This window comes from Branchiostoma lanceolatum, chromosome 11 (genome assembly GCF_035083965.1).
Source record: "Branchiostoma lanceolatum isolate klBraLanc5 chromosome 11, klBraLanc5.hap2, whole genome shotgun sequence".
NCBI lineage: Eukaryota > Metazoa > Chordata > Leptocardii > Amphioxiformes > Branchiostomatidae > Branchiostoma > Branchiostoma lanceolatum.
Window position 1 is genome coordinate 11717732 of NC_089732.1, and position 20184 is coordinate 11737915.

Here is a 20184-nt window from a genome sequence, read left to right on the forward strand (position 1 = left end):
ATTGATCAATTTTTAATTTGACATCTACAAAGTAACCCCGTTTAGTGTACATATGTAATCGTCTGTCCCATAGCCTCTCGGGAAGCATTTTTATTACAAATAACTCTAAGAAAGGATGTAAAATTCTTAATAATACGTCCAAAATAATATAAATCAATCAAGAGTTATAATGTTAACATATTTAGAAGAAAAAAATTATGAAAAAAGCTTAGTGAAACTTGGGAAGGTCAAAGTTGAACTGTCATGGCGGGGGCGTGTCGGTGTCCCACCTGTTGTCCCACCTTTGGGCAGGTGTGTGGGACAACAAAGTGCCGCCGGCGCCTGGCAACCGCCTGGCGGTATCAATGGACCGGGCAGGTAACGTGACGCGGGGCCCTGCAAGTGGGAAGGCTGGCGCTAGTGTATAGTCGTGCCGACGGTGAAGAGTAGAGCACACGCCGGTTGCTCGTTCACTTCCCGCGATCGTCAAAGCCGGATTTGATCGCTCAAAATTCGCTTGAACCTCCAGTATACTTGCACAGCGTCAACTCAAAGTCACAGCTTCTTTAAGCCTGAGCTGAGCGATCTTTTGCCACTTTTGCGGCGGGACAATCACGTAAGTTTGAACATCGTCAAGTTGATCTTTTTTTCATGGCAGGTCACATACTTCTAAACGTCAAAATTCCTCTACAATGACATTTATTTGTGTTGGCAACTCAAGGAATGAAAACTCACAGTCGAGATACTTTTGTCCTGGTGTACGGTACGATCTTGTCTTGCATACCGTGACTTGAATAACAAAACCGGGCTTGTAGACGTGAAAACAAGCCTGAAAGCACTGACACAACTGTCAACAAACTAAAGCGACTTTTGAAAACCTTCTTTGCTCTTAATGCCAATGGCACTTCTAAAATGATTCTCCGTGAAGCAATGAAATTTATGATCCTTTTTATTACTGTATTTTAGATTGTACTCATCAACAAGTTGTCTTGTAAGTTTTGACTCCGATTAACAAGACAATTTAAAGAAGAGATGACTATTTAAGTTGTACAATAGATTGATTGATGATGTGAAATTAATTGTTTTTGCCATTAGGAACAATTATGTATAGATTTAGTTAATGGATTAAAATACATATGTAAACTGTATTGTCTGCTCCAGGCAAAATAGTACAGGACATTAGTGGTTATCAATACAACTTTGATTATTTAATTCTTCCTTGAAGAAACAACTTCAGAGTTTTAGTTGTTACTACCAAGGAGGTTTGAATCATGAATTGGACTGGAATTAAACCTCCTTGGTAAATTGTACCAATCATATCTATCTAAAGTGCCTTTCTTTGCCATTTTTTATCAGCCAGATCCGATTTAATGTCACACTTAAACCTAAGATAGAATTGATTTTGAAAGAGTGGATACCGTTATGTACATTGATTGAACAGTTAAGTATTTCAATGTTTTAAATCCATGTACATGTAACTGAAATCTCCAATCTAAAGCCCTTTCTGAGCTAGAAAGAAAGGTGTTTGTACCATATTGTGAAAACAGAATGACTCAAATCAAAGGAAAGTGTGGAGCATGATTGAAAAGACTTTAGAGGATTTTGCTTTAAGTAAACAATCAGCTACAAGTGGAAAATTAATAGAAATGTCGAAATGTTCGGCAAAATTCTACCTTAATCCTCAGATTATTGAGCAATTGTACAGAAAAACCTACCTACAAAACTAATGGCTTGACTTTCTTCTATGGTAGATTACTTGCTTTTAAAATATGCATCATTAGAAATGAATAATTGATGTGAACTTTAAAAAGGAGGTTGCTCTTGTGTCAACAGAAAATTGAATATTAATACTCTTGTAGAGTAACATTTTCCTCAAGTTGTTATAGTAACACAGGCAGCAATGTTTCATATTGTTGAAATGTGTTTTTCTAAAGTCTGATAATGGTGAGATGCCTCTTTTTTCTTTCTGTTGAGAAAGTGGGAAGGACCAATCTTTTGGACAAATTAGTCACACATATGGTATTCAACAAGTGGCTAGAGTTGTTAGTTGTTAGCTTCAAGAGCGTGTTGTTTAATTGTCTGAGGCCTGTATATAGGGTAACCAGAGAATGGTAAGCCGGAGGTAAAAAAGGCGTTTACACAAATGTCTTTGTATCTAAGCCCCTAAGTACCTAAGACTTGTGTTTTGTTAATCAGTCGTCATCTTGGACTTGAAGGCTGTTATGGACACTTCCTAGTAAATTACTGTTAAATCAACAGCTTTTTTCTTACACCTATTGAATATATGTGAACATGATATCAAGCATTCCTGCTTTTTAGTTTGATGACCTAAACATTCATGTGAAATCTGGCCTTGAAGTTCAAGATTAACTAAATGACACAGTTACATCTGGAAGAACATAAAGGCTTTTACTTGACCTCTGTCTTTGATTTGATACATTACTTGATGACACTGCCATTGGTACTATTTTTTACATTACCTTTACTATTATTCGTAAGTTCCATCACTGACAATTTGTTTTATACTCTGTACAAAAGAAGAAGTTAGCTGTATGTTTTTGTTGGACACTTTAGGAGCTAAATGTTGCTAACACAGAAGTCACAGCTTAGCGGTTTCTCCACTGCACTGGTGGAATTTAGCTGTGCTTCAAGTCATGAGATGAACTTTCTAAATGTCTCTTAACAAAGCAATGAGAGTTACAGATCTAGAAAGCCATATCAGCAGGAAGGAATCAGAGTACTGCCTCAAGTGCCACTTGGCATGGAAGAGGATTGGATGTGTGAGTCTCTAGATAAAAACCTGTACTAGTAGTTTATTCTTGTAGAGTAATGTAATTTGACTGCACTTAAGGAATGAAAGAAGCATAACATTAGAATTAGACTGTTTTACTCAGTGACCTGCATAACTCAACTACAGGGTACATGTACTGTATAATCATGTGTAGCAAGGCTGACTTATAATTATCAATGACTGATAAGTATAATTATAGCTTCTCTCCCCTTCAAATAGTGGTGTACTTTAGAATTTGCAGATACAAAGAGAGAGTTGATTAGTATGGTGATAGTCCTGTACACCCCCTGCCTTTGTGTTAACATAACTAATGATTATTTTACAGCTTTTTTCAGACAGAATGTGTGCAGGTACATGTAGCACATGTATTAGTTTAGGGCAATATACCATATTAAATCATATTGCAGCTGTATCTCTTATCTGTTAAAAGGTAAAAAGTTTAAAGTAGTCCCATGGCCTTTTTGAGGCTGTAGGGGCAGTGGCCTATAATCCACTGTGTCTAGGGCATGGTATTGGAAGGTGGAGCCAATCTCTCTCCTTTCACTGCCCTTTTTTGCCTCCCCTCCCCAACAGAAGTCAGGTACCCATTTTTACACCTGGGTGGAGTAAGAAAAGTCGTGTTACATGCCTTTCTCAAGGGCACAATATCAACATGGCATGTTAATGGATTCGAACCCTGGACCTCTGGGTTCTGGGCCAAACACCCTTAAATTGTTACGACAACAATATGCCATGCTTTAGCTCATCTGTTAACTGTCAGCAACTATAACGGTGGGAAAACCCTTCCCATTCCTGACCGAAATTAACTTAGTCCTTAGGAAGTGCCAACAATGCAGTACAGGGCAGGGGTACACCTAATCCCATTGCTACAAACACGGCCGATCTTTGTGCACAGTAATTAGATTCAGGCAAGAGGCTTACGTTGTTTATAGGCTTTTAAGGTGAAGTACTACGGGACAAATGGCCGACTGCCTCAAGTGGTCTGATTACACTTCTTGAAGCGAGAGAAGGCGTAATTACTAGTTTACTACATCACCGTGACAACGATCGTACACGGAAGCGTTTCCGGCTTTCACTCGCAAATTGCGGACAACATTATATATATTCAACCGTTGAATCACGTCAGAATGTTTGGTCTGAGTGGCTGTTTTAAAGTTCTTGTAGCAAGAGAAGACGTAATTGCTAGTTTACTACATCGTCATGCCAACGACGGTACATGAAGGCATTTCGCCCTTTCCCACGCAAATTGCGGACAACATTCGACCGTCAAGTCACGTCAGTATGTTTGGCCCGAGCGCCTGTTTCAAAGTTCACGGTGTGAGATGTTTGACTCTAGCTGTTGACACAGGGTGATCTTAGGCAGATCAGACTTCAACAAATGAGAATATAATTGAATATTGTTTGAGAGTTATTGTGACGGACTGTCGACTTGGAAGACAGATCATTTTTCCGATTGCACGGCAACAAAAGGTTATATAGAAAACCGGAACGTCAGGTATTGTAAAGGGGATTAAATAATTGAGTGTACATTCTGTCAAAGACAGGAATGATTTAAGATTATAGCTAACAAGGCTTGACTGTCTTCAGTGTGGTTGAGGACTTCTACTAGAAGTGGTTGAGAAATCTAGCCAGGAGGCCCAACACTTATTACGCAAAGGTAAAACTGCTCACTTTAAAGTACTAAAAGCTATAGATCGATATGTAATTGGATTAGTTTATTGGCAATTTTCTTGGTGACACTTTGCACTTGAACGTTGCTTTGTACTTTGTACACGTATAATCAGATAGTTGCAGGACAGTTGTGGGAACTAGAGCAGTACTACATTGTACTAATTTTTATACCATTTTTACACTGAGGATTCAACAAATTTCTCTAAATCGTATTATGATAATATTGTTGCAGAGAAAATCTTGATTGTGATTCAAACACAACTTTTGAATGAGTGTGGTGGAATACTTGCATTTGAGTAAGACCGGAAACACAACGCCAAGTTGTCTCGCTATAGTGTTTGATCAGGCTGTGGCTGTATTTGCATGGCAGTGTAGCTAGACTAAACCAAGCATGGTAGTACTGAATGTGAAGTACACTTGAAGTACATTAGCACCAGGGAAGGATTGTGAAGGTAAAAAAGGGAAGTGGGTCGTAGTGATCAATGGACCAGAGGCTACCATTTGCAACCGTTAGTAAACTTACAGTTGACTGAGCTTACTGAGATCATATTCAAAGGAGCATTGCACTCCAGAAGCGGATATTATTTTCTGATAGATTATATTTTTTGAGATACAAATGCACCTGGCTTTTGGCTTAAGACATTACTTCAGCTGTCTTTTTGACAACAATCCTTAAATTCTAAATCCATGTACGTACCCCATATATGAACCTGCTTCTGATGTACATGCATGGCCAACTTTTGGCACAATTTCTCGCTTACGGTATAAGCTTAACGAAAGCACTTGAGTGACTATCACACATTTAGGAGGGTACACCAAGTTTGAAGACTTATAATCCTGTCTTGGGATGCAGAGATTTTGGTACTTTTGTTAGAAACATTGAACTCTGGCATTGTTGGAAGGGTCCTTAGGGGAATTCAAGAACTTGATCGCTATAATGTTCGCCCTACGTGCAGGCTTCAACTTTTTAATATGGTAAATTTGACAAAACAAACTGGATTCAACCATGACAATTTAGTCTCTGATATTAAAACACTTTGGAGTAGATTATGCTCATTTAAAGTCCAGACAGAGGACTTGGACCAAGAATAACGTGGTGAATTTGTCTAGGTTTGTTGGTTCAAGTTTTGTCAGGTGTTTGAAAACTCTTTAGTACTTAAGACATGCACTATTTTTGCAGTCCACAGTTTTGAGTTATGAGTCAACCGCAATCTTGTGAAACAACAATGTATCACTGGGTCTTAATCCTACCCAATCTGCTTAAGCTTCAAGTGACACTATTATGAAAGTGACAAAGGAAATATTTTGGACTCAAAGTTAAATTCCCTTCCCATTGTTTGTTTATGTAAGGAGGTGGGACTGAGAGCAGTAAAATTCTGTTTTTCTTTTTCTTATGAGTTTACATACAACTCAACCAACCTGTCATCATACATGCCTGTTTCATCTCCCAAGTTTCTAACGTCCCTATCCCCCAAAATTTCCCCAAAGTAGGGAATAGCGAAGCTACAGGTGCGTTAAAGTATCACAATCTAAAGTCTTAAGAAAACACTCCTCCACTTTCTCAGGTCTACAACAAGTAAGCGGCCATTGTTTACCGCGCTGACCCGTGAAATGAATCCTTGAGAGCGATAGGCCATTGAAGGACCTCTTGCCTTTGTGTATGGATGTGTAGTCGGACCAGGTGAGATTTCTGGCTTAGTTTATGACTCAATTGTTGCGCTCACTCTCACTTCGTCCTTGCCGCAAACAGTCGTCTCGTAAGAAGCGATACAATTCTGCACATGTCGGATTGTCAGTGACAGGTGGACCACGGTACGGTATACTAGGTAAATTTAATGTGGCGGTAACGTAAACCGGGCGCCGGTGGCGTTATCTCGATTCTGGTGGCCAGCACGTTGTTTACCTAGCCACAGATCACTCTGGTACTGGCGATAATATTACACCCCTGGCTTTGTGCCCGAAACAATTATTCAAAACACCACAACAATTTCTCCTCTCTGTTGTGAGAACCATTTTCCCTGAAACCTGTTCATGGTAAGTTCTCGTTTCCTTGCAATCCGTCGTTATGTACTCTTCAACGATGGTGGCGTAAATGTTACGCCATCTTAGATACTGGAGCTTATTGACAAATCAAACATTGCTTGTTTTTCTTAGCTATTCACACCGTACCTCTGCCATGGGGAGCTTGTTTGTGTCCAAAATATTGGTATATCCTGAGGGGTATGTCTCAGGTTTTACCCCCCGTCCCCTGCCCTTGGTAACCAAAGGACTTTAGTGTGTACCGAAGGTTCGCTATCCAACAACGCCCGGGTTATCTTAAGCACAGGTATGTGCGTGTTAGCACAAAGTCTTTATTAGTTTGTACATTGGACTACTGTAATTAATTGTGTAGATTATTGGTGTAGCTAGAGGTGTATTGAGGTGGGGTTGGTCAGAGTACTAGTATATTGTTGGGAGCGTTGTGATAGTGTCTAGTAGTCACCAGGGAACAGTATTCCTCTTTCCACTAGGGGCTGCGAATGCTGACCAAAAATTGGACGGATCGCTCAAATTGCATAGATGGAGAACGAATTTTCCATGTTTTGTGTGTTTTGTTGTCTCTTAAATCATACTTATGCATGACATGCATCATATTCCAATCATCATTAAATCACACAAATCTAATTTTGGTCACTAAAGAGTTGCTCACATGGGCGATCACTGTATAGCAGAAAGGCGGCCTTAAAGAGTCGTGTCCATGCTGTTTACCTGTCACTATGCTGCCGAGCATTTAGGGATAGTTCAGCACTGTCAAACGTCTCAAGCTAGCATGGTTCAGTAGTGTTGTGACATATGCAGACAAAATTATTTCTTTCTATACTCTCTAGATGTTGAAGTTTACCGAAGGCATTATTTTTTTTAGCTCATAGAAGTTTACTCAATAATTCCTGTGTGCTGCGAATTTTGAGTCTGAGACTTCTGAGACTTCTATTCTGTTCTTAAGTCTTGGATCCTTCGCCTCCATGATCGTACATAGATTTTCTTTTGCAGCTTCCTAAATATGTATCAAAAGGTGTGACCAAGAAAAGGTTTGCTTGTTTTGGCCTCAATCTATTTGTTTCTTTGTTGTTTGCCTGCCCTTAATCTTTAACCAAACACAAGCTTAAGAAGGAAGTCATTTGTTTCCAATTGTGTGTGGAACAGAGGAGCTATTTAGAAAAAAATTAATATGCCCTTTTACTTAAACATACATAGTACAAGATGGTCTGAAAAGACATTGCGTAATACATGTGTAATTGTAGTTTGAGATTTTGCTACATATTAAGGATGCTGAAATTTGCTAGACAATTTTTACTCAGGTTAGCAAAAACTGCCATTTTGCTGGATCTAGAACTGTAACTCTTTCCCAAATGTTCAGTGCTAAAGCATAGAAAAAAGTAGTACTAGTATACTATCATTTGTAAAGTCTTTGGTATGACTTGGCTGGGCATCCAAGTCACGACATACTGAATGTAAGGGGAACACTTAACTCGGCTAAGAAAGTTCTGAAGAAAGTTGGTTGTGTGTTACTGTTAGGAAAATGCATGGGAGAATTTGACAGTACAAATTTGTCAATGCCATTGCCGTGCACATAGGCACTTCAATAATGATCTGTAAACTTTAGTTGTAAGTTCAAATAAAATCAGACCTATCACAGTGTGTACATACACTTAATGCCAGTCAAGACAGCAGGCTTTCTATAAGTCAGTTGACACAGGTGTACTCTAATCCGGCTTAGACAGACTTAACTTCAACCTACTTGTGAATCATCCATTCATGTTGAATTATAATTAGGTAGAATCAACAGTGAACGTCACCCTAATACTTGTATGCTTTCACTCAGTAAGTTTTAATTGTTTGCACTTTTCAGTGATTTATGATAAGTCTCAACATTTACTTGACTTTTAGTTGAGTGTGCACGCCCAGATCTCAAATAGGCAATACATTATCGGTGAAGTTAATTGTAAGGGCTGTTTCAAAATATGTGCGTACATTTGTACATGGCCATGGGGAAGTTTGACAAGAACAGAAATGTTCACATTTTTCTTTTTGTTTCTTCACCCCAAGTTAGTGAAGTACCGTCAGTAGTTTTCTGGTATATGTGCATGTTATTTCTATCTTCAATAAGATAACCAAACGATGTTTTCAAATTGACAAAATCCAAGGGAACAATGCACTTTTGAGAAAGAGGTGTCGCGACACATTTATCAGAAAAAAAAAAGATTGGTCTAAACAACGTTGCACCTGAAAAGATCATTGTATTGACAGAAACGTTAAACCAGCTGTATTGACAGAAACTTAAACTTACTGTATGCTTAGTCTTTGTTTTTTTATAATAGTTGCTTTGAATCTATTATGCTAGAGCAGGCTTTAAACCACAAGCGACAAGTACATTTGATAGGTCGATCTTGATCTTGACAAAGCACTTTGTTTATAGTAACGTAATACGTGTGCCAATCATTGTAACAATTGTGTTGAATACTTTGCGATTCTGACGGCGCTGCCTATTTTCCCCTGCAGGTCAACCCTTTGCCGCGATCTTATCGGGACACGAAACACGAGTCGTAGTTGACGTTCCACGCAGTGACGTTGAATAGTGGAGGGTGTGCAAGCATTGGTTGGGTAACGGGAGTTGCTGGGGTGGAGGGTGCTACTGCCATGTCGCAGCACGGTTGTTGTTGTGGCACCTGAAGTTGTTCATCGGGACAACACCATGGCTGCCAGGTGTCTGGTGGCTTTTCAACATGTGGACAGCGAGTCCAAGAAAATCCTCAGGAAACATGCAAAGGTAATGTGCAGAAAAGCTAATTTTTTAAATTTAAAAAAAAAATCATTTCTGTACATGCCTAGCTAATCTATGTCACGCAACTTTTCATTGTCATTAGCATCAGTTGCAATAAACGTTTAGATACTGTACCTGGGTTATTTCAAGGACCTGTCCCTACGTCCCGGGATGAGCTGATTCTTTGTTTCTGTTTTAAAGAATCATTTCTATATACATGCCTAGCTAATCTGCGTCTCGCAACTTTTCATTGTCATTAGTATCATTTGCAATAAACTTGTAGATACTGTACCTGGGTTATGTCATGGACCTGTCCCGACGTCCCAGGATGAAAGTTTGCTTGTTGAGATTTTCACCCCATCCAAAAATTTTACCCCATCCACAAAGAACTTCATGACATGAAACTGATGAAAATGTATTTTCGTCAGCTTAAAGCGACCGATTTAACAACAAAGTCAACAACATGGGCTCCCAAACTGAGTTGGATTGAAAAGAGATTAAGCTGGAGACAGCCTTGTACTGTAGGTTAATTTCTTTCAGACCTGCAAATCTTGAAAGTTAGTCAAACAACAATTTAGACCTACAAATCTTGTAAGTCAAACAACAATTTAGACCTACAAATCTTGTAAGTCAAACAACAATTTAGACCTACAAATCTTGTAAGTCAAACAACAATTTAGACCTGCAAATCTTGTAAGTCAAACAACAATTCAGACCTGCAAATCTTGTAAGTCAAACAACAATTCAGACCTGCAAATCTTGTAAGTCAAACAACAATTGAGCCTTGATAGCCGCTATTGCATTGAATACAGCCGATAATAAATGGTTCATTGAATCATCAAATTGTCTATCTGTCCATCTCTCCAGAACCGACCCCTGGGTGACCTACACCACAAGTACCAGGATGTAGCCCCGCCCTCGGAAGAAGCTCTCACCTGTACAGGTGTGGAGGCTCAGCTTCTGAGGAGGTCTCACCTGTCCAAACCCAAGTCTGCCTCACAACTCATCGACGAGCAGCAGAAAGCCGTGCACAATGCCTTACACAGGGGGACAAGGTAAGTTTCCTGTCATAACATTTCTCAAACATCTTGAACTGGTTAGCCTTTAAATCTTCACAAGTCTCGGCCTAGTCTCGTGTTCCTGCGAGACTAGGTCACTCCGTGAACAAGACGTACAGAAGACGTCAAAAATTTGGAGGTGTGTATTTCGCTACCTTTCTTTTTAAGTCACTATTTGAGGAATATTCTTGTAACTCTTAGCGTTTAAAAAAGTTTCTTTCTCAATTAGGGCTCAAATTTCAAAATACTGGGTGCATATATATGCATGTGCACCCAAAATCGGAGCTGTGTTTCTAATTTTTGACTATGGGTGCACCTTGATATTTTGTAGGCTGTAAGGTTTAGGTAATTCTACACTAGTATACAGAATATTCTTTCTGTTATAGAGCTTTTGTTGTACCTTGTTTGATGTATTACTTGTTTAAGATTTTGAAGTTAGCTATAAATAGAATTCAGATTGAAGTGTAGAATACCCTTGTTTGAAATTCTACTTTATTTTATTTTGTGCATCCAACCAAAAATCCTTTCTGTGCCCGTAAGTTTTTAGGTTAGGTGTACCAGTGCACCTATTCCACAAAAATGAATTATGAGCCCTGTCTATCAACTTTTTTGCAACACATGCATAGACTATTATTGAGAGGTTTAAAACTTGCTGTGTTGTGTTCCTCTTTAGATCTGCAGGGGCAGGAAGAAGGGAGGGACCCACTAGTGGCAGGTCCAGCAGCAGCAGCAGTAACCAGGGAACAACACCAGGTAGTACCTACACAAGTCCCTGTCCTTGGTGCTAGAACACCTTCTGTGTTATGAATGCCCCTGTTCTTGGTGCTAGAATGCCATCCATATATTGTTCTTAGTGCTAGAAGGCTATTTGTGTCACAGAATTGTTCATTTTTAACAGACTTAGGCTATGTTGATGATTATCTGGATGTCATCTGTGGGTGCATCAAAATTCAACCATACTGTAAATCTTATAAAACAGCTACAAAATGAGCAAATATATGCAGCTATAAACTGCAAAAATGTATTTCGGAAAACGGATTCTAACTTTGTAGAATGCTTAAGTCAATTCCAAAGTCAAAGTAGAAGATGTGAAAAAACAAAAATGAAGAATCTATTGTGTGGTATACAATACTCTCTTTGTTTAGTCATTTGTGACCACATACATTTCTAGATTTCATGCATACTGAAGGCAGCTTTTTTTTGCCAAACTTTGCACGCTCTCATCAGTTTTGAGGTTCCTAGTGGATGTCATCAATATAATCAAATCAACATGGCCTTATATTACTGTATACGGTGATATTTTCACAGGCTTGTTTTATATTGTTCAACTGTGCCTAGTTTCCTTCTGAAATCAGAATGATGGATGTTTGTGCAATGAAACAAACATAATTTTCAATCTTTTCTCTTTAAAGCCATGAAGAGACCTAGAAGTGTGATGGAGACAGGAAAACATAGTTCTCTGTCTTTAAGGAGCCAAAAGTCAGTGTGGAAAGGTAGGTTTGTGCTTTACATGTGTACATTTACATTCAATCTACACAATAGAGTGTTTTGTAGATTAACAGCTATGTGTGGCGTAATGCCAACTTGGAGGTGTTTGGCCCAGAACCCAGAGGTCCTTGGCTCTTATCCACTGACAATGTATTACCCCAACATTGTGCACTTGGGAAAGGCAAATTACATGACTTTCATAACTTCACTCACTGTTGAGAATGATAGGACATGAAATGGAGGTTGTGTTCAAAGAGAGCCACACCCCCAGCATGTAAAAGAACCCACCAAACTTATCGAAAAGAGAAGGGGCCTTCTCGGTGTGATAAAATCAAATAACTCAAAAAATGCAGCTTGTACCCTTCAGTACAAACCTGGTGTGCTATGCAATGAGGCGGTTTACTGGGTATGCAAAAACATTCAAACAAACATGTAATGTGTCATTTTATTCTGGTTTGTTCTTTCTCAGTTAAGTCCAGCGTGCCAAAAGACCTGCCTGATGACAGGGCCTACATGAGAGTGAGGATGGACCCTGTGGACAAGGCCTGGGTCCGCAGTAGGTCACTAGGAGATCTCAGCGATCATTCGAAAGGTGAGATAATTTCCAAATAAGTCCTACTCATAGGATATTGGAGTTTTTCTTTTGCACAACCAGTAGGGGTGGATACCGGTTCGCTGGACCTGATTCGGACCTATATAACATCCAAGAACCAAGTACAAATATATTTTTCTATTTTGTTTGATGAAAAGTGTTTTGAGTCTCCCTATGAGAAGAAAAGGCATATACAATGTAAAATAAGTGCAACATTCAAATATTAAATACTGGTTTGCCTTAAAAGTCTTCTCACCAAGAAACTTTTACAGTCATGCATGTCAGTCTTAATTAGCTATGCTTAATATTGGTTTAATAAAACAAAACATGTCAACTGGACAGGATCAGGTCCAGGTTCAGGTCCGGACCTGAACCTAAATCTCTGGACCTAAACCTGGACTTGGACCTTATTAAGCTGAACCGGTATCCACCCTTAACAACCAGTAATGTATCTCACCTGCTGATGTTTCGGTGTCTGTCAGACACCTTCTTCAGAGCTGCTGACTGGAGTACTGCTTTTCGCTGATATGAGTAGCTGAAGCATGCAGGTGGTGCTTTTGCATAATCAAAATGAAAAAAAAACATGAACAAACAAACAAGCAACAACATATTTGTATTGTCCTTCTATAGAGATGAACCGAGCAGAGCTACAGCCCTCGCGAGCGACCACGGGATACGTGAAGTTCCAGCAGATGAGAAACAAGGCGAAGAACGGGGTCGGTTACGACACCTCGGCGATCTACCTGTCATTCGCTGGAGGGGAGGAGGAAAAAGACGTTGGTGTAGTGGATGCCTTCACTGGTATGTAGTACTATCACCTTTTCCTGTCTTACTTGCAGTTATTATTATTAGCATGTGTCTGAAATTACACGAGTATGATCATAATTATAATAGTATATGTTTTGTGATGATTTCTAACTCTTAACACTAACTTTCTGCAGGCTCTGTTACCTTACCTTAGGCCACAGCAAGTAATTTTTATGGATGACATCAGCGCGCTCATTAATTTTCGCCTGACTTCGAAATAAAAAACAAGAAATTTCATTGCCCTCCGACGGTGGTCAACATGCCAAAAATTGGCAAATACTTAAGTATGTCGTAAACGTTGACAGTCTAAGGTGTTTCATTGCATATGAATACCCAGTGTAATTCCTGCCCATGATGGTATAATAACAAGCTGTTTTCTGCATTTGTTCTAGCAAGGACATTATATAAATAATGGGGGGGGGGGGTTCTAGTTAATTGAGCTCTATACACAAGGTGTTTCATCGCATGTGAATACCCAGTGAAGTTGCTTCAGATGATGGTACAACAAGCTCTTTTCTGCATTTATTGTAGTTAGTCTATTGAGATGTATACACATCTACTCTCCAAGCAGAGGTTGAATGGGCAGATCGTCACCGTTTTATCATATGCAGTTTTATTTTTGTCGCTAGCCCATTCATGTCGTTAGAATGGGCTAGCGACAAAAATAAAACTGCATATGATAAAACGGTGACGATCTGCCCATTCAACCTCTGCTTGGAGAGTATACACATCTACAAGGACATGTTTACTGTTGAATCAAGGAGGTTTCATATTGTATATGAATGAATACAGGACTAATACACTGGTTGAATACAGACCTGTTGGTCATGATATTATATCTCGTCGCCTCAATTCTTGTTTAACAAGAATTATGATCTCAAAATGTGAAAATATAGGAATCTTGTTTTTTTTGGCCCGCCTTGTTTTTTTTCGCCCTATCTCATTAATTTTGGAGTCTGTGGAGGATGTCATCCATAAAATTTACTTGCTGTGGCCTTACTTCACTTTAGTACAACAAGTCAAGAGAAAATGTTCCGAATTGCAAATTACTATCATATGTCTTTATAGTATACTGCATAACCATTGAGGGATGTATTATTACACATGTGTGATTTTAGCTGCCCACTACATGTATAACGAAAAGTAGACTATCTGGTCACACAAAATCTTAAATGAACAGCCCTTGTTTGTAACATTAATGTACTGTACTAATAGCACTTAATTGCAAACAATGATGCAAGAGTCATCAAATGCAACATTAAAAAACGAAATTTGCGTTTGGCTCACTATATTGATTTTTCCCACTCCTATTGCTTCATAGAAAAAGATGTAAATGAGTACTACAGCATCGAGGGTCATGCAGGGTCAAAGATCGCCGACCAGCTACGCCAGGGGAACAAGATACGCATCGGAATCAACGGAGACGTCATGTCTCACGGGCTCCGAGTACGGACTCGAAGCAAGGAAGACTCCCCGTAAGTATGATTCTAATTATTATTCATTGAACATTTCGCATACATGTTTTTAAACTGTTGATCCTGCACCAAATTTCTCTGATGATCAGCAAACAAATGAGTGTTCTTAATGGTATTCCTTGGGTATCTGACCCATATACTATCCCAGTGTCTGGTACGAGGAAGAAACAACAGTGGTAGTGTGTGTGGTTGCAACACATGTACATGTGTATGTAATAACCAGGGAATCAGGGAATCACCTTAAAAAAGAGGGCATCTTATTTCTTTGTTTTCCTAGTGTAGGGCATCCAAAAGACGCCCTGACACCCTGCTAGCTAATAGCATGGTCAAACCTGAACTCTACATGTATGTTATCTGCTGTTTCATATCAGATCTGACTTCTTTCGGTGTCAGAGCATTCTACCAAGTTGACTCAGATGAATTTTCATTCTAATTTCAAACACGTACATGTATCTCAAATTTGGTTTCTAAAAGTCACCCTTACAGCTGAAACAGCAAAAAGTAACATGTTTCTCTGTTTTTTGTTATGAAGGAGAAGCGAGCAGGACCATTATGATTTCTACCGTGATGACTGGGACAATAGTAGTAACTCCACAGACATGGAGAGGGTGCCGCTGTGTTGGGAGGACCAGGTTAGCAGGCCCGGGTCTCGACTGTTAGCACCACGGTCGGAGAAGAAGGAAGTGCCCAAGCCTGTGAGTATGACTGAAAAGTGATAGAATAGACGAATTTAAACCACACAAACTAGTTCGTTATTTTGGGGGCTTTTGCTCAAAAACTGTCATCGCACACGTCCATTAAGAAAAGAAAGTATTCAAGCAACATTCCCCGAACCCAGATGAAGTAGGTGTTCTATTAAAATGTGACTGATTTGCGACAGATACAAATGTAAGTACAGAATAAGCCGTTTTTCTCTGTATTTTACGCAAGTGAGGAAAGGAGCAGACAGAAGAGACTCGGGAGCTATAATAGGTTTGGATATACCATGCTAGTCAGAAACGTCTGAGAGTTTCCAAATTCTAGCCAGTTGCTTGAGTAACTGTCATTTTACGTATAATCATAGTGTCACATTACAGAACAAATTGTTGAAAATGACAATTGCAAATTGTTCTATATTCCAGCCCGTGTCAGGCTGTCAACCTGTGATGTTCGACAAGCTAATCCGTCACGACATGTTCCCGCCAAACTTCGTCCACGTTGGAGCCGCCAGCCCCCCGAGCAGCACGGGAAAACCGTCCGGACAGTTCCGCGTCAAGCAGCGGACCAAGTTGAAGCCGGCCTTCAACGGCGCAACTCCGTCCAGCAGCCAGATCACTGTCATCAGCATCGATAACTGGAACGAGGACGTGATGACTGAAGAGCGACAGCAGAAAGAGTACGAAGAGGTGCTATGGGACAAGGTCATTCACGGGAAAGCCCGCAACGAAATCCTGGGCGGCGCCAAGCCTCCGCCCGTAGGTCAGACGATCTTGCCGGAGACACGGGCGAGATCGCCGAGACAGCGAGAGGAAGCGAAGAGCGCGGGCCAGAGGAGTAGTAGGTTAAGTTTCGCTGACGGGTATGATAATGTGGGGAAGAAGCTGGGGGTTGTTAGACAGCAAGCCATCCCCACGGGTAAGTACAGCGGTTCTAGTAGTGTGGATTTTAATTTTGTGGGCAACGGGATGAACCCCATCCCAGGGACCCTTAGCGCAGCCACCCCTGCTAATAGTCCGAGGGTTGGGTTTGTGGGCACAGTTAAGCCAATGCCGTCCAAGCCATTGTACAGGAATGGTGTTGCCAGTATAAGTGTGCACGGGATACAGGGCGACCTGAACTATATCCAGATCGCACAGCCGCTGACGGCACCAGTTGGGCCCCTGGGCTTGCACCAGTGCGACTCTAGCAGCTACAGCACTCTGTACAGATACAGCGCCACTGTGAGAGAAGCCATGGGAGCGGTCGGCAATCCCACCCGCCCGTTTTCTACGTCGACTAACGTTTTCCATGGCCAGGAACCTGGTGGGGAGTACGAGGTTTTCGAGCAGGAACAGTTTGTGCCAAGTAGAGGATCCACGGCAAAGAGCAAGTCGTCCCAGGGACAGCAGCACGTTCGGTTTGTGGAAGACTTGCCGTCACGCGTGGCCACGCCCGATCAGAGGCCGCCATCACGACATACGCCGTCCCCGCCAGCCCCCTCACCAGACCGTGTCGGCTCGGTGACTCCGTCCATCCTGCTTTCCTCTGCACTAGCTGACCAGGGTGATGCGCAGAAGGCAGAAGACAGGGTCCAAACTCCAGAGTTTAGTGCGGACGGTTCAAGAAGACCCACCTTAACGTTAGATTCCATCGTTATACCGACAGCGGGGGAAACGGAGTCAGACACGTACTCCAACTGCGACCACACCACCGTTGATACATCCATCCCGTCCCACGCCACCCCTCATGAAGCCATAGATGTTGAAGATGAGGACAGTGAAGAGGAGAGGACCGAGTCTCCTACCTTGAGGTACACCACCTTCAAAGGTGAAAGACCAGGATCGGCCACCGAGGAACAGTTGAACAAAGTCGCCTCGATGATAGCCAAAACTGTAGTCGGACAGGCAGCATCGGGGAGCGAGGGGAATGATTCTGAAGACGAACAGTTGATGCAAGACGACGAAAGAAGCTCGGTGAAGAGTTCGGTGTTTTCCGAGTCCTTGGATGGGGACAGTCAGAGCAGGAAGACGAGAAGCATCAGCAGGATAGACAGTGGCTCCCAGTATTCTTCTGACGACCTACAGGTGTCCCAGGAGACACAGGAGCTTCTCGAATCCGTGTCCAAACTGCCCGTTGCGGATGCGCCACAGGTAGCGGAGTTGTTGGCGTACGAACCGGACAAACCTTCACAACAGGAGCTGGCAGAACTGAGAGGACAGATCAAGCATGACCTGAAACGGACACAGGAGGAAACACAGAAGGACATACAGGACATCTACATGAAACAGTTAGTATAAAGAAATATAAACATCCGCTCACAAAAAGTTCTGGGATAGATCTGAGCGGTGTGCCAAAAACCTGTGGGTTTCAGATGGAGCAAATGATGAAGATGCTTTCATATGAGAAAATTCACAGCCATATGAATTTACCAGTAGAAATTTAGATGTCTTTGAAAATTTAGATGTCTTTGAAAAATTGTGAATTGATTAAAAATCTGAAACCTGATACAGATCAACAAGACAGAGAAATGATAGGGATGCATATGTAAATACCATTCCATAAACATCATTTCAAAAGGAGTTGGATGTGGAAGCTGTTCAAGTCTGATTTATCCAAAAATTTCATCAAGTCATGACTCCTCTACTTTTTAAAACAATCCAAGTAGATTATGAATCATCATGAGGAGTTTGCCCCCAACAGTTAAATGTGATAATGTCAACTGAAAAAGCTGTTTTCAAGCTGCATGATCACATGATAATGACGTAGTTCATCAATTGAACTTGTGTTCATGAGGACCTTCAAATCCAGTAGAATCTGAGGAAACCTTTACTCCGGAGCCACTCTTATACAACTTCCACGTTTGATAAACCATGACAAAGAGTCATCTCCAAATATTGGTGACCAAGAAAGGCATGCCATGACAGCTGGACTAAAAGGAAACTCAACTGTAAAAAGTTATGTGCCAACGACAAACAAACAAACAAACAAACAAACAAACAAAACAAACACCTGATCCTGTACTGTGGTTTAGACTGTACTGGCTCAACTTTGCCATATTTACTAACTTCTTTTAAGAGATATACTAGCCAAGGTTTTATAAAAGATATTGTATATTTTCTAAGCTCATTTGTCTGTCGTTGCATCATAATTTTAGGTTTGATGTAGGTAGCATTCTGATGAACGTTTGGCAAATTATAGATCTGAAGATATGATACATTTTTTAAGCTTATTTTGCTATTGTTGCATCATGATCCATTTTGGCTTGTAAACCTAGAAGGATGTTGGCTATACTGTCTGTCCTTTGTAATTTTTGTCATTACCTTTTTTTTTATTATTGATTAATCATTATTGCAAAGATGCCACATGTAAATATCCTGTGACAAACTGAATATTTAGAATATTGTACATATATATATATATATATCTCACAAGATTCAATTTTTTTATTGGAAAACGGTAAGATTATAAGATGATAGAACGTGTGTAGTTTTTTTCAATGAAGTTGCTGCTAAAGTGATATGACTATATCAGTGTGATTATTTTACAATCATATAATGGTTGTTAAGGTTTATACCAGGTTAATATTTATACATATCATGTCCCTAATAAGTACGTTTTTGTGTGAAAACGATGATGTGTATGCAAAAGAATAAGGTATTGTGCTTGTAAAAATGCAGACTATACAGTGATCCATAGTACAATACAGCTCTACATCAGTACTTGCTGTTTTCAATTTTTGTGAACAAAACTCTTTTCGTTTTTCCGTCTTTTTCTATCAAGAAAAGAAGAAAAGAATACCGTTTTAAAATGATATCGTTGACTGTTTATTGCGCTTTTTATTGGATATGCAAGAACACATCATACTGTTTGCAGTTCTATCACTTTCTGCTAGAGAGCGCAACCACATGCAGAAAAGATTGGACCGCTATTCGGGACCAACCACTAATCCTGTCTCTCTGCTAGAGCATTGTTCCAGAATGGAACCCCGGGCCTTAAGCTTGTCTGATGGATTGTTTGAACCTAGGATTTGAATTCATCATTAAATCAGTGGCAAAGTCAAAATGTCAAATGTCTCTTGGCTGTCCAACAATAAGTAGACACATTTGAACCTTTAACCACGCACCCTCATTAAATTAGGACCCCTGTCGCTCCACGTTACATCGCACCCTCATTAAATCAGGACCCCTATCGCTCCACGTTACATCAACGTGGAGCGATAGGGGTCCTGATTTAATGAGGGTGTAACCACGTGGCCTGGCACCTTAGTTGCAATGTGTCAAACATAGCTTAAAAATGTTAATCATAAACACCACTTACATATAGCCACTCAATCGTCGCCAAGGCAATACGTTTTTATCGCCTTTCTTGTTAAAATTGTAAGCAAACTCTGCAATTTATGGTGATTTTTCTCCTACTCATGTCTTCCCCGAGCACTTGCATGGAGATAATAAGTCTTTAACTAGCGTCACAGAGTCGAAGTCTCTGGAGAAGCACCATTAATTTGTCGAAGTATACACCACTGATATGAGAGGATCTACAGTGTTAGGTAAGGCTATTGTTGAGGCTATTGCCTGAAGCTCCCTCTTACACGGGGCCGCCGGCTTTACGTTACCATCCGAAATGACGAATACAATACCTTACAACAAGCTTGGTCCGGACCTAGGATCCTCGGAATTTGATCCAGATGGCGAAGCAGTGGGGTTGCGTTACCACTTGCGCTACTACGATTGATAATCTTTCCTTGAAAATTAGAGTCCGATCTTGAGACTTTTTATGTTAAAAGGAACAGGTATAGGGTCTAAGCATTCATAGTTTGGTGAAATTTGGTAAGTTCAGAGTACAAG

At 40.5% G+C, this 20184-nt stretch overlaps 2 protein-coding genes across 2 annotated transcripts; both read left to right on the top strand.

Moving 5' to 3' along the window:
- The first annotated feature begins 184 nt into the window (after nucleotides 1-184).
- Nucleotides 185-12400, top strand: LOC136445214 (uncharacterized). The gene is made up of 6 exons (XM_066443081.1): nucleotides 185-595; nucleotides 8981-9248; nucleotides 10110-10297; nucleotides 10974-11053; nucleotides 11713-11793; nucleotides 12258-12400. The coding sequence occupies exons 2-6, from the start codon at nucleotides 9174-9176 to the stop codon at nucleotides 12398-12400; spliced, it is 567 nt and encodes a 188-aa protein (XP_066299178.1). The 5' UTR covers nucleotides 185-595; nucleotides 8981-9173.
- A 605-nt stretch (nucleotides 12401-13005) lies between these two features.
- LOC136444619 (uncharacterized) lies at nucleotides 13006-17794 on the top strand. Its single transcript, XM_066442263.1, has 4 exons — nucleotides 13006-13181; nucleotides 14509-14662; nucleotides 15195-15357; nucleotides 15784-17794. Exons 1-4 carry the CDS (start codon nucleotides 13013-13015, stop codon nucleotides 17635-17637), a joined length of 2340 nt encoding a protein of 779 aa, XP_066298360.1. The 5' UTR covers nucleotides 13006-13012; the 3' UTR covers nucleotides 17638-17794.
- Nucleotides 17795-20184: the final 2390 nt, after the last annotated feature.